This window comes from Asparagus officinalis, chromosome 7 (assembly GCF_001876935.1).
Source record: "Asparagus officinalis chromosome 7, Aspof.V1, whole genome shotgun sequence".
NCBI classification, from domain to species: Eukaryota; Viridiplantae; Streptophyta; class Magnoliopsida; order Asparagales; family Asparagaceae; genus Asparagus; species Asparagus officinalis.
In genome coordinates, this window is record NC_033800.1 from 77135806 (window position 1) to 77151893 (window position 16088).

At 38.4% G+C, this 16088-nt stretch overlaps 1 protein-coding gene across 1 annotated transcript in view; it reads right to left on the minus strand.

Moving 5' to 3' along the window:
• LOC109848173 (protease 2) overlaps window positions 1-16088 on the minus strand; it is a 29792-nt gene that overhangs the window by 1099 nt on the left and 12605 nt on the right. The window contains exons 7-10 of the mRNA XM_020417548.1: window positions 5386-5751; window positions 4648-4713; window positions 1013-1061; window positions 794-917 (exon numbers count right to left, since the gene is read on the minus strand). Coding sequence (XP_020273137.1) covers window positions 794-917; window positions 1013-1061; window positions 4648-4713; window positions 5386-5751 — 605 coding nt within the window. The remainder of the gene's footprint in view (window positions 1-793; window positions 918-1012; window positions 1062-4647; window positions 4714-5385; window positions 5752-16088) is intronic.

The window sequence follows — 16088 nt, forward strand, 5'->3', positions numbered from 1 at the left end:
ACAACGTTAACAACTACTTCGGTATCATTGTTTTCTAACTCTTATCAAATACTCTCCGCAAAATAACCTAAATAAAAAAAAGCCATGTACTGTTCAAACAATGAAAAGTAGCAAGATTAATGCTCTCATGATGAACAGTAATCAGAGTTCCTATTCACTCTTCGCCATCTTTGGTGGTTATATGCAATGACAGTAGTTTTCTTTCGACGTTTTTAACTGACTACTTGTCTAGGGTTTCTACTAGCTAACCCGCCTAGGATTTTTACGAGCTTACCCGTCTAGGGTTTCTATTGACTAACTTGCTAAGTGTTTCTTCTACTGGCTCACCCACCTAGACCTAGAATTTTTACTGGCTGTGATTACAATATTCTGATTGCTGATGTCTTCAAGTATTCTAGACAAATATGACATTACTGAAGCTCTTGCAACTAGCAGCTATGTTCTCGTTTGTAAAAAAAAATAGTATACATGTTCTAGCTTGAGGGAGGGTGTTAGATATTATTGATACTTTGGTATGAGTTGATTTAATAGTTATTATGAGATATTGTTGAGATATTGTGAGATGTGATTAGATATGATTTTATCTCATACCTATTTTGTAATATTCTTGCAACCTCTATTTAAGAGGTTAGGCTTAGATGAATAACGACCTTTTACCTTTTCTTATTTCTCTACAAGTTTAAAATGGAAGGAATGTCAAGAGGTTCTAACACAACCATGCTAGTTTCTGAAAAAGAGGAAAAGGTTGTAAATCTTTTGATGTGTAGGAAAGTTGTTTAAAGATAATTCTTACCTTCCTGACTTTGAGAAGTGTCCAGCTCCTAGTTCACACTTGAACAAGAGTGCATTGTCGTCGGTCTTCATTTCTCTTAGTTTTGCCACAAATTTTGCAGGTTCCGAATACAATACACGGGGATCTGTTGGATTATGGAAGAAGTGAGGAAGTTGAAAGAAATACACTTAGTTGCAGCATAAGGATGACTCATCTGAAGCATTTGATGATTAAACATACCATTTAAACCTGTTGTAACAAGAATATTGGGATAATTTTGTGGTCTCACCTGTAAAACAAAAAGTTTCAGATAACACGTCATAAAATTTAATTGGACCATATTTCACAATAGCAGCTACATATTGCACGTGTACCATTTTATGTAAGAAGTGGCATCAAAGGTACAATTATATAGGTGATGTGATTTTAGTAGCTTTAAAGCCAAATTAATCATAGGATCTGGTGAGATGGATAAAGTTGCCCAGGAGCGCAATTAGAACTTGAATTTTCTTCAGTGTGATTTCAATTAATATAAAATTTACTTTCTCAGTTGCAACAAGCATTCTAAATGTCGGATGTTGGGGATATGTTGGACAAAGAAATTCTATGTTAGATGGCGGATATCGGGGCCGTATCAGGGATATTTAATAAATATCAGGGTGTCATATCAAATAATGTGCGTCTGTGTATCATAGATGTTTGTACTTGATGCACCAAAGGATAGAGTTGAGGAGAAAGATGATATCTTTCGCAAAACTTTTGCAAAAGAAATTGGTCTCAGTTGAGCCCTAATTCTTAACTATTATTTACATAGCAGATAATTATTAGTTTTCAAACCTTCATTTGAACCATAACCAATTTTTTAAAACAAATGGATGTTCAAACAGACATTTCAACATTTCAACTACTTTTTTTTAGGCCGAAGGACAATTGATATATCAAGAAAATCATGATATAATTATATCATCGACAAATTGCCAAAAGAGGTAAAGAATATTAAGGCCATATTCAACGTTTTAAAAAGTCTCCACCTAGCCCACCTAGGCATATGCCTAGACCTAGGCACTACCTTGACCGCCTACCTAGCGCCTAACGCCTAGGCAATATCTAGGCTGTCCATCTAGGTTTTGGGAGTGTCTAGATAGTTTGCCTACATGGACTACACCTTTTAGGCATTAATCGTGATTTTCTTTGTTGTAGCCTCCACGTTCTTCAACCTTCTCCAGCTATGAACATCTCCTCTACCTCTCCCGACATTTAACAAAACTTCATCCACCATCACTTAAGAAATCTACCTAGGTATCAGTCCAGCGCTAAGCTTTCCATAACATTGGCATTGACTATCATAAATTGTAATTAAAAACTAAAAAAATAGAAAACCGCCTAAGCTGCCTAGCGCTTTCGGTAACCTTGGCCATATTGTTTTGCAACAAGCCTTGTAATAGGATATACTGGTATACATATCAGTTATGTTGGGGATTCTTATGTAGGAATACTTAAGACAATGATCGCAACTCTGTTTGGTTATTGGGTGGGATCAAGTCACACTCTGGTCGAATCAGATTTGACCTAGCCAAGTTGCTCTGACCTGAATTATCATTAACCGGATCACAGCACATTCAGTAACTGAGTCAACCAGGCATGCCCATACCTGGTCTGCTTAAATTTGGGTTCTAGGAACCCATGCAACTTATGATCAGCAAGCACAGAGAATCAGGTTTGATTTCAAATACTCACATACACATGATATGTAGTTACCCAGATTCAAATCACAATCTCATTTAGGATTCAAGTAATATTCAAGTAATACCAAATAATCAACTGAACAACAATATTATGCTTACAACCTAATTATAGTTTGTTACTTCATAAAATCTGTCTATATTCACATAAAAGGTATAATAAATCCAAGCTAAGATTCAAAGTCCTAATATGCAAATCCAACTCATAAATTGACTGCTTGATCTGATCATATTAAGTAAGGTATTACGGAAAACCTTTAAATTAAGTGGGTCACTTTCGGACAAGTGTGTCAATGTTTATGCACAAATATAGCCTATTTATTAAAGGGGTCAGTTGCATTGGCGCATTTATAGCCCAACCCGTTTAAAATTGACCTATACCTGCTACTTACGAGTTGTGTTCACAGTTCAGATCAAAATTGCTACTCCTGATAACAATTGTCGACTATATGTAAATGATCATCATTTACCCTGAAAATAACTACCATCATCCCCCTGTAGCCTGAACTTGTTCCAACCTTGAGCTTGAGTCAAATATAACTGCGTGATATAATTTACGGCTGTAATTGAGGAGATGGACCATCCACTAACCATAGGCATTGCAGAGGGCTCAAATCTGCTCATGAATGGTTCAGAGAAGTTGTATAGCTTTTCTTTTTCTCTTCTGGACATCACAAAGAAACAAGCTTCTTAAAGAATGGAAGCAGTCACACTGGAGCACCTGGTAATTATTCAATCTCTGCAATCTGATTATAAGGTTACAAAGAAAATCAGGACCTAAAGGTCTATGGATTTAGCGGCATACTAATGCAAATTGGAATGGTAAACTTAGCATAGATATCCCATTTTAATGTCTCGTATGACAACATCAACTTGCACTAGAGTGGTTGAGGTATAATGAGCTGATTGATGCACTAAAAAGCTAATAGTGTAACCAGATCAAACAAGCTTGGATGAATAGCAAATTTCTTATTTGCTATTTTTCATGGATAAAACAAAATATAGGGAAATATCACACAGTATGAAACCGTCTTTATCACTTGTCAGCACAATGCCCTACAAAGAGTTGGTAACTTGCTACTAGGAAACCATGTGAGACATCGCAACTTGACATCACATGGATGACCAAGTGTTGGAACATGATACTGATTTAGTTTTAGTTGAGACAGGTTGTCTTCAAAGGGTCTTGAATATAGTTAGGTTGACCTCTGGCCAAATTGTAGAGTTCTACACTGGTACACCAAACTGATGCTGTAAGTAGATTAACATCCAGAGGCCAAAATTGAGACAAGTACAAAGCTAGAGGAGGAAGAGAAGGTACCTGCAATATATAAGCTGAGTGACGCAAACTTAAACTGTTTCCTTCTCTGCCAACATTGACAAACTATAACTTAGTTTTAGTGATATGACGCATCAAATTTGAACCTTCAGGATTTTCACTAACACAAGTATGTAACTCTATTTGCGACTCATCCATGACTAAACAGTCATACTGGCAGCTAAAGGTCCATGGTTTAGTCACTTAAAGATTGTAGATCCTCATTGACACCAGGTGTAAGAACCAGCTTGGTACCTGACAAATGTTCACTTGACATTTGACATTCTCCCATCAGACATATAGAAGGTCTACATCAAACACACCTAAATCAGGATGACTTGTGTGTGGAATGCAGCAGATGCATTGTGTTGCTATTTGCAACTAGGTGTAACCTATGATCATCACACATCTGCACACATGGAAACTTGTCATCATGAAAACAAAATCTTTTAGGCCTATCCAAGAGCCATCTTTAATTAAATAAGTCTCCATACTCACAAATTGGAATCTACGAAAGTTATCTAACCCACAGCAGGTAAGAACTAAAATGAGAACAATGAGGCAGGCGAATTTATATTACAACAATCTTGCAGCTGTAAGGTGCAGGAAATGTAACAGTTCACTGGTAATTATCAATAAGAAAATGAAGGGAAAAAAATCTTTTTAAGACATTGGAACTTAAATATTTCATATTTTTAACGTAGCTGTACGAATCTGGAGTAACTTTGTAATTATCAACAAGAACATGTGGATTTCCAATATATTTAGCTTTTGTTTGTAGATAAACATGAAGAAATATTCAGACAAGAACTCACATTATCAACTGGAGAATAAGATTTCATATAGAAATAGTACTCTTTCGTTCGAGGATCACCCCATTCCTGAAAGAAAAAATGTAGAACTAATTAGCCAATGGGATCACTAACATGAACAATTATGTTGATACAAACATATTATAGCAATTAAACCATCAAAGATGCCTATACTAGACCAAATATCGAGAAATAAGTATGAAAAGTTTTAGAAAACTCAAAAACCCTTTCCATCTTTTATAAGATTGATGATACTATGGTTGTAAGTCAACAATAGGTAGGAAAAGGGAAATGAAGCTACAAACAAACAAGATAAGCAACTTAGTATTCCTTGCATTATTGTGGCTTTAAGTAATATGTAGTCACGCCTCATGACAGCTTAAGCTTTTGAGTAAAGGTAGTACCACCATGCTACTGACAACTGGAAGTAAGACTAAGGTTCCAGATTCAAATCCCAAAATAAATATAATTTGTTTCTTCACTGTAAGCCTGCATTTGGCATCTGTTACTTTTCCTTCGTGTTGTCTTTCATTTGCGAACATTATGCTGATTGCCATATGATAAGGAGCATTAAGATGTTCAACTTTAAAGAACATGCAGGTTCCTAATATCTTAAGGCTTTGGTTAAAAATCATTAATTATTTACTAACATTAGTCACTCATTTTACCATAAGAACATCACATCCACTTGTAAATTTATCATATAGAATGCTGATAAAAAATTCTGATAAGAAATACGACCTCCCATTCAGATGTAGTCAACGGAATGCTCGGATCAAGCATAGTCGTTAGTACATCAACAAAAGGTACTCCAGCCACAGCTGCCTTGAAAAGATCAGGTCGCATGTTCAGAACAGCACCAATGAGCAAGCCTCCTGCGCTCCTCCCGTTGATACATAGTTTTTCCTTCGAGCAGTATTTATTCTCTATTAAATACTCTGCGCAAGCAATGAAATCAGTAAATGTATTTTTCTTCTTCAGCAACTTCCCATTTTCATACCACTTTCTTCCCATTTCACCACCGCCACGTATGTGAGCTATTGCAAATATAAATCCCCTGTCTACCAAAGAGAACCTTGATCCCTTGAAACTTGGGTCTATGCAAATCTGTTGATACATTGTAAATTACATAAATAAGATCAGGTATCTAAATTAATAACAAGATTGAGACTAGGAGAAAACCTAAAAATGACAAAGCCTAAAAGACATTATCAATAACGAAAACAAATGTATAACATACAAGGATGCTTGATTTACACATGCAATGTAGTTAACAAGTGACATTTATCAATACGCTAGCATCGTCATTAAGAACAACATAAAAATTCTATACAAGTGACGTTTACACTTTCAATGTAATTAACAAGTGATGTTTATCAATACGCTAGCATCATCATTAAATAGAAATTCTATACAATGTCACAGCATATATAAAGGAAGTATGTAGAACTTCACTAGAAAATTAGTAATCAGTTGCTAGTAGCAAGTAAAGCACATCAATTTAGGATCTTTTAAAAGACTGCACATCAATCATGTTGTCAGGGTGTCTTCTGAGGCAACTCAAAGCGGGACATTGTTTTGTCAATGTGTAGACATCATAGTTAAGTTCTAACTCAAGCTCGTAGCAGTAGCTATCAAAAACAGCCGCAACTGGTATATATTTGATCAAATAACAGATAAATCAGCAAACTAGAGGTGGTTAACTATTCCTCCATAAGGTAAACTTGATGAGGAACGGAAGCATAGTGATTTTCTGAGGATGATTATTTGGATTAAATAAAATAAAAAATAAATATTAAAATTGCACTCTTCATTTAATTTAAGAATAAAAAAGATACAAATGTGGGTCTCTCCCCCGGGCATTTCATATATTTAATACTTCACATTCCTAATACAAGTTGCAATTCACATGCAGATTTCTCACAAACATTCTTCTCTCCTCAAATGAAGAAATACATCATTATTTATAGCGCTAAATAAAATCCTAATCCTAACTAATGGATAACATCAAATCACATATCCTAATAAAATAACAGATTTATTCCTAACTAAACAATAACTCAATCCTAAATCCCAACTAAAAATATCAAATCTTTTAGAAGAAATTCTAATCTGATCTTCATCAAATCTTTTGCAAGACTCAAATTTAAATCTATCCTGCATCAAAACCCCTTTAAAGTACAACGAAATTTATCAAGTTTGATGATATTGTACTTGTAAGATACAAATTTGACACAACTGTAATATCAATCTCAGTACAAACATGGTGGATCAAAAGATTTGCTAAAGTCCCTTCCACTACACGAAAACTTCGACGTTTGAAGTAAGGGTAAAGGGTTATAATTTTATATTCTAACATGCTCCTGCCGTTTGAGTGCCCTTTTCACGTGCTTGAAACTTGGACTATTTTACACGGCAATCATTCTTTTCAAGTCTACTTTAAACATGTGGCCAGTGGTATCTAGAACTGGCTCCGCTGATACCATCTGGAAGGTCTCTATCATTACATCAAACTTCCAAGAATGCTGAGGGTTGTAGTTTTATACTCTAGCATTGTTTATCCAATAGTTTGAATCTCATCGGGTGAGCTCATAGAACATGACTAATGTGCCTATACAAATAAGTAGCCGATTGCTTTAGACTAGCTACAAATATAAAAATTCTCCAACAGTAAGTCTCTCCTGCTTGCCGATTGAAAAAGAAAGAATGTCTATACCGATGGCACTTTCACTTAAACTTATTTCTTGATCGTGAATAGATGCTTCATACTAACTACCTAGATGATTTGTGCAAAATGGCTAGGAGTATAGAACTTCTCTAGCACGCAGTCATCTCTCCAGAAATGACTAATGCGTTTTTCATTAAGTAATTAGTCAAATTTTCCAGGCCTTCAAGGGTTATCAACCAATTAAAACAAACTGTAGGCTACATACCAAAGACAACAACAAGCTCTAAATCCAAAATCAAACCAATCCTAAGTTCTACAGACTGAGACATCTACAACCTAAAGGAAACTATAAAATTTCCAAACCATATCAACCATGAAATCACTAAACTAAAAAGAAATTCCCAACTCCTCGTCCTGTAGACCTCCTGAACTAAAAGCAAATAAAGTCAAAGTCTATGGATATAGATCTGTGAAGTAAAATCGATTTCCAACTCCATACTTCATAGACTATAGACTTCTACCAACCCATATCAAAATTTTAACTGCTAAGGAACTGAAGCTCCTAAACTAGCGAAGTTCAAATCAAACTCCCAGTTCCAAAATCCTAACTCCAAAACTACAATCAAGAGATACAAGTTGCAAAAAAGAGAGCTATGTATTCATGACTTAGATCAAGATTATGACTCTTCAGAAAATCAACCTCCATTTTGCTTTAAGAAACCAAATTCAAGGATCAACCTCCATGTGGCTAAAAGGGAATTAAATCCAAAAATCGACCTCCATGTCGCTGAAAGGTAATCAGATCAAAAAGCAACCTCCACATTGCTAAAGGGGATCCAAAACAAAAATAAACCTCCATTTATTAAAGGGAAAGGCCTAACCAACCTTCACGTACTCAAAGGGAATGTTGGACCACCATGTCAATAAAAAGGGAATCAAATTGAAAACCGACCTTCACGTCATTATCAACCTCTAATTTATTAAAACAAAATCAAATCCAAATTTAACCTTCATGTTGTTAGAAGGAGTCCAAATGCAAAATCATCTTGCATTTATTAATAATTAACCAAGAAGCAAATCCAAAAAAAAAACCACATCCTTAAAAGGGACTAAAATCCAAATATAGCTCTGTGTTGGCAAAAGAGAATTAAGTCCAAAGTCAATCTCCATGTCGTTAAACTGGAAGATCCATAATTGACCTCTACTTCATCACTAAAAGGAACTCTAATTCAGAATTAACCAAATTCTGACACAAGAATTAAGTCAAAATTCACACAAATCTGACTTCTTGTGCGCTGAAGGTAATACCTAAGCAATACACTCCAAAGTGTTAAAACTGAAATGGTAAAATTTTGAAATCCTTCTATGAGGCTCTTTTTGAAGGTTGTGCATATTATTCCTTGATTAGACGTTCCTTGTTCAAAGAGGGAAATTAGCAATAGACTCTTTCAATTTATTGGAAGATATGGATCAAAACTCAATTACATAATGTTCTATGGGATCAATACAAAAACTCAAACACTTTTGAGGGGATCAAAACAAAAAGTTCAAATATTCTGTCTTAACTAGATATAATATTACATCAAAAAAGATGGATAATTTGGATATGCTATACATCCTAGATATCTATACAGGTTTGTTTGTCATGCATCCCCAAAACAACTTTTAAAGACAGAAGTGACATGACAAACTTAGTTATGTGATATACTGATATCCGATGTTTTAGAAAGCATTAGGCGCTTATGGGCACCAGGTTTAACACCCAACACGCAGACGCCTAGGCAGGCACCTAAGAAGCTTTTAAGGGTTTTATTTTTTGGAATGCTTCTGCCATAGTGGTAGGCACATGAGAAGAGAGGAGAAGAGCAGAAAAAAGGAAGAAAGCAAGAAGAAAGAACGAGAATTAAGAAGATAAATGTATAAAAATCATAATAATTATAAACTAATGACAAATTACCATTCTGAATGATGCCATTGATCGAAGATGGCTTCAGTAGTGGTCATGACTCCCAGGATAGTTGATGCGGGACGATGGGAATTTTAGGGTTTATGTAAGGGATTTGGGAAATTTGGGGAAGAACAAAGATTTGGGAAAGCTAGGGTTTGGGAAAATTAACAAGATATGACCACGAATCGCAACCCGGGCCTCGGCTTCACCACCATTGACTCAATCCTATAGATCAAATCAATTACCCAAAGTTTCACAAATGAAACAAAATTTTCTTCAAATATTCATTGCCTTATTTCATAAAATTGACCTCTTTAAATAGGCCTTCAACAACTACAAGTTCATTTCCATATCCGATGTGGGACTAAAAAAAGAGCAAATACAATAAAGAGAATAAAAGTAACACTAGCTAGACTCCAAGCCTTCTAAAAATCAAAACCAAATATAAGCTGAAACAAGACGACGGCGGCGGCGAAAGTATGTGCGAAGTGGAGGCTGTGTGATGTCCACATCAATTCCCCCGGGGTGGGAAGAACTCGACCCTGTCGAGTTAGGCTCCAACTGACCCTCATAATACTCCAAGAGATCCGGAGCCAGGCGCTACAGGTCCTCACGAGTAATCCATGTATCATCAGATTCAGGACAATCTTTCCAACGTACTAGATATCGTATGCAACCACCATCTCTGGTGGAGATGATTTGGTCATCTCGAATGCTATCAATCTGTTCAGCTGTAAATGGGACAAAAGTAGTAGGCAGTGGTGGTAATGGGGGTCCCTCAAGGAAAGGATCAGGGGTAGGCTCATCAAGATCCACAAGTGGATTGTCAGGGTTAAAAGGAGGACCTTTATAAGCCACCAAATCCGCAATATTAAATGTCGAACTAATTCCAAAATCTGGAGGTAAATCGATTACATAAGCATTTGAGTTAATTTTCTTGATAATCTTAAAAGGCCCAGCACTACGAGCATGCAATTTCTTGACGGCTCCAGGTGGAAACCGTTCCGGACGAATCCGGATCATTACATAATCACCTTCGTTAAACTCAAGATGTCTTCTATGTAAATCAGCATGGGACTTATATTGTTCATTGCTTTCTTGAATTTTCTTGTTGATTTCTTGATGCAAATCATGAATGTGTGATGCAAATGCAACTGCTGACTCGGACACCCTAGGATGATGCGACATGGGAATAAGGTCTATAGGCTTTCTAGGCTTGTAACCATGCACAACTTCAAATGGACTCATACCTACTGATCTATTGACTGAGCTATTGTATGCAAACTCTGCAGTGGGTAACAGAAGATCCCAATTTCCTAAATTCTCACCAACCAAACAGCGCAAAAGATTGCCTAAACTCCTATTAACTACCTCGGTTTGACCATCAGTTTGGGGATGAAAAGCAGACGAATACTGAAGTTTAGTCCCCATCTTGTGCCATAGAGTTTTCCAAAAATAGCTCATAAACTTCACATCCCTGTCGGATACAATGGTTTTGGGCAAACCATGCAATTTGACCACACCATCAACGTAAATCCGAGCAATTTTGGAAGCATCAGACGTTTTGCTGCACGGCAAGAAATGAGCCATCTTTGAAAAGCGATCCACAACTACAAAAATGGAATCATGTTTTCTGATAGTCTTAGGAAGTCCCAACACGAAATTCATACTCACATCCTGTCAGGGACGATCTGGAACAGGGAGGGGTGTGTACAGGCCAGTATTTTGTTTACGCTGCTTAGCTAATTGGCAAGTGCGACACTGCCCTATTAACTTCGCAACATCTCTTTTAAGGCTTGGCCAGTAAAATAGAGTTTCTACAGCCTCTATAGTCTTTTCACGACCAAAATGACCAGCAAGACCTCCTACATGTAATTACCAAACAAGATAATCTCTCAAAGAAGTACGATGAATGCATAACTTACGAAATCGAAATAAATAACCATCTTGGAGCAGAAAGCCATCTATCTCGGGAGTCACTCCCTTTAAAGAAATAAAAATCTCTTCAAAGTCGGGACATGATTCATACTCCCCTTTGACTCTTTCAAAACCCACTACCTCCGCACTCATTCGGTTTAGAAGACAAGTTCGGCGGCTGAGTGCATCAGCCACCTTGTTCTCAACTCCAGCCATGTGTTTAAGGGTATACGTATAGTCTTGTAGAAATTCAATCCATCGAGCACGCCTGGCATTGAGTTTCTTCTGAGAGTTAAGATACCGAAGGGCTTCATGGTCCGAATAAATAACGAATTCTTGAGGTAAAAGATAATGGCGCTAATGGTGCAATGATTGCACAACCGCATAGAATTCCTTATCGTAAGTAGAGTAGTTCAGTTTAGCACCACTAAGTTTTTCACTAAAGTAGACGATGGGGTGCTTCTCCTGGCTCAATACTCCACCTATACCAATGCCCGAGGCGTCACACGCGACCTCAAACACTTTCGAGAAATCAGGAAGTCTCATAACAGGTGCATCAGTCATCCTCTGCTTGATTTCTTTGAAAGCTATGGCAGCTTCTTCGGACCATTGAAATTCCTCTCTTTTCAGGCAATCTGTGATTGGGGCCATAATAGCACTAAATTCCTTGATAAATCGCCTGTAGAAAGTTGCGAGCCCATGAAAACTTCTTACATCGCGGATACTTTGGGGCTCGGACCATTCTACAATTGCCTGAACCTTTTGAGGATCGGCAGAAACTCCTTGAGAAGACACAACAAATCCCAAAAATATAACTTGATCAGTCATGAAAACACATTTCTTGGGATTTACAAATAGTTTCTCTTTTCTCAAAGTGAGACAGACTTGATTGAGATGATCAATATGATGCTCCAGCGACTTACTATAAATTAAGATATCATCAAAGTATACGACCACAAATTTTCCCATAAAAGGTCACAGTACTTGAGTCATAACTCGCATGAAGGTGCTGGGAGCATTTGTTAACCCAAAAGGCATAACCATCCACTCGTATAGACCATCTTTCGTCTTGAAAGTTGTCTTCCACTCATCCCCTGGACGAATCCTAATTTGATGGTAGCCACTCTTCAAATCAATTTTGGAAAATATGGTGGCTCCAGACATCATATCTAACATATCATCCAGTCTGGGAATAGGAAACCGATATTTCACGATGATTTTGTTGATTGCTCGACTATCAACACACATTCTCCATGAACCGTCTTTCTTAGGGGTTAGTAATGCCGGCACAGCACACAGACTCAGGCTCTCTTTAATGAACCCCTTAGTCAACAGTTCTTCAACCTGCCTCTTGAGTTCGGCATGTTCAGTTGGATTCATTCTGTAATGAGGCAAGTTGGGAAGATTAGATCCTGGAACAAAATCTATAACGTGTTGGATGTCACGCATCGGGGGTAGAGAGTTTGGGAGTTCTTTAGGGAAAACATCTGCAAATTCCTTCAATATTAGAGTTACTACAGAAGGAATTTGCTCTTGAGAGTTTTCGTAATCTCCCTAGCAACAAGGGCGACAACGGTAGACCCTTTAGCGACCTCCTTGTCCAGAGACTTAGAGCTGATTAAATTTAGTCCTCTTTAGTTATTGGAAGAATCGATCCGTTTGGGAGCAGATGGGGGGCAGGTCGCGATGGAACTAATTTGATCTTCTTTCCATCATGGACGAATGAGTGTTTGATCGTCCATAGATAGTGACATCTAGATCATATATCCAGGGTCTACCTAAAATGATGTGCCCAACATCCATGGTAACAATGTCACACCAAATCTTGTCCGAATAAGTAACAAATTGGATCGGGACAAGACATCGTTCTTTAACCTCAATGGATGCAGTATTCACCCAAGATACTTTATATGGTTGAGGATGGGGAACAGGTTTCAATCCAAGTACAGTCACCATGTTGGAGGCGACGGCGTTAATATAACTCCCACTGTCAATTATGACTCGACAGTTTTTGTCATTAATCTTTGTGGTTGTGTGAAAAATTGTAGTTTTACGCCAGTCATCACTATCCCTAGGTTGAGCTAATGCGCACCTCACAACACTAAGTCGGCGGAAAATTTTGTCCACTTTGTTGATCGAAGGTGTTGGCACGCTCAAAATACATCCTAAGATAGCATCAGCAGGTTCATCCTCCCAAACATCTTCATCAGGGTTGTGGACAATCTCCTCTAAATCATCCTGATCACTGTCTGATCGGGTCTCAACAATTAAAGTTCTTGTCTTACTCGGACACTGGGCAGCAATATGACCAAATCCTTGACACCTAAAACATCGAGTAGATTGAGCTGATTTAGATGACTCGTTATAAACTCCCTTGCCTTTATCATCTGGCTTCTGTGTGGAAGTACTAGGTCCAGTTCGAGATTGAGACTAGGGTTGATTAAGTGGGAACTTAACAGTGGTGGACTTATTGGTGTTATTCCCATAATCAATGCGCCTAGTGAAAGGAGAGCCTTGTGATCGATCTAAATCTTGGACAAGCTGATAGGCTTGTTCTAAAGTGGAGATGTCCCGCACAAAGAGTTCACGTCTAAGATCTTCCCTAAGTCCTGAGCGAAATCTAGATAAGACTACAGTATCAGACTCATTCTCGCCACACCTAACCAAAAATTCATCAAATTTGGTGATGTACTCCGATACTGGCCGATTGCCTTGCGTCAAGCGCTGCCATTGATCGAGTAATCGTTGCTTATACGACACAGGTAAGTATTTTTCTTGGAGTTTCAATTTCATCTCATCCAAAGTTTGTATGGGCTCTTGCCTCCTAAGAGTCATCAACTTCTCAACGTTAGACCAATATTGTCTAGCCTGACCCACTAGCTTCATCTTGGCAAATCGAATTCGTCTCTTATCGGACATTTTATACCAACCGAAATAGTGGTCCATGTTCGACATTCAATCGATAAAAACCTGAGGATCCAACTGGCCTTCAAAAGTGGGTGCCTCCAGTTTAACGTACTTCAGATGCATCTCATCTAGGTCAAAGGGTGAATTGTCCCTAGGTGGGCGATTTCCAAAACGATTGGTGTGAGGGTCCATGTATTCATGAGGTTGATGAGGATAACGTTCGGTTCGAGATCCGCCTTCTTCATCACGTTCCCGAGGCCTATCCGTCACTCGGTCCAAACGTTCCCTCGTCTCTCTCAAATCTTGTTCCACAATGTCGAAACGTGCAGTTAAGGCTTCTATAGCTTTTGTAAGGCTTGTAAGGTTGGGATCCATCTCGGAATTAGGATCTGGGGGAGAATATCGTGTTCCACTACGGGTGCGCATGCAACAGATTAGCTTCTAGATGCAATCTAGATGATCTTAATAATCACGATGCAATGAATTGCTAACTAATTTTGCCTAAATGCAATCTATCAAAATGCAGAATCAATACTAACACCTAACATGATGCTAAATGATAATGTGGAATACGATAGAAAAAAGAGAAATCAACAAGGAGACCAATTCGCAATGTTCAATACGCTATCCCACGGTTTGTTACAACTTAGAACATCAATTATTTAACTTGTGATAATTATATCGACAACAAAATTCATGCTGATAATATTGAGTCGTAAGATTGCAACAAGATAATTAATCAAGCTAGATTTGGAAAAGTTCTAATTTAAAATCGAGACCTAGCACCAATAAAGGTAGAACAGATTCACACGCTCACAAGTTTAGTGGACAGCCAACAATATTGATAGCACGTAAGATGAACCAGTCTAAAAAGCGATTGCAGCAATTTCCAGAATAATTAGAAAGACGTAGAATCGATGATATTAGAATTACCTTAATGAAGATTCACTAACAAACCTCTGAATGATGGTGTTGCAGGCTGGCAGAGATCTGAGGCGAGCTGGACAATGGCGTGTGCGGCGACTGTGAAGGCTCCGTTGAAGAGGGCAGCGACGATGAAGAAGTCGGATGGTCGACAAGGAGGAAGTCGACGGGATCTGGCTGTTGTCGGCGTCGATTGGACGGAAACAGGAGGGCGAGGCGGTCGTCGCGGCGAAACTGAAGGACCAGCGAGAGGGGGCTGGTTGTCGTCGACGATGAGGGGCGGCTGTTGAACGCCAACAGGGCGTATGATCGTGACGGTGAGCTTCGCGGCAGGGTTGTGGCGACGGTCGGCGTCGAACCCGGTGGATTGTGGATGACGAGCGGGGATTGACGGGCGGGTCGAGGTCGTCGAGGCGTTTGAGGAGGGGCAATCGTCGCGGCGGTCGGCGAGCGACGTGGTGAAGCCAAGGAGGCGCAGGTTGGATCTGAGGTCGGATGTGGGGTCGAATGTGGAGAGATGGTAACTTGTGAAAGAGAAGAACAGAGGAGGAGGTGGTTGTGAGGGAGAGAAGGGTTTTGAAATCGGATCTGAGAAGGTTCTGGGGGAGAGAGAGGAAGGAGACGAAATTTTAAAGAGGGTGGCGGCTGGGAAATATCGGAACGGGATGGGGATTAGGGCTCTGATACCTTTTCTTCTTTTTTTTCTTTTGTAATGGAAGGCTTTGATGAGTTCTGAGAGAGAATGAGGGGTTTTGATTTTTTTTTTTTGCTACAAACTTAAAAAATAATAATAATAATAATAGAAAAGATGGAAGAACCTGAGATGGAGAAGAATCCGGTTGATCTACTTTTGCTCTGATACCAAAATGATGCGGGATGATGGGAATTTTAGGGTTTATGTAAGGGATTTGGGAAATTTGGGGAAGAACAAAGATTTGGGAAAGCTAGGGTTTGGGAAAATTAACAAGATATGACCACGAATCGCAACCCGGGCCTCGGCTTCACCACCATTGACTCAATCCTATAGATCAAATCAATTACCCAAAGTTTCACAAATGAAACAAAATTTTCTTCAAATAT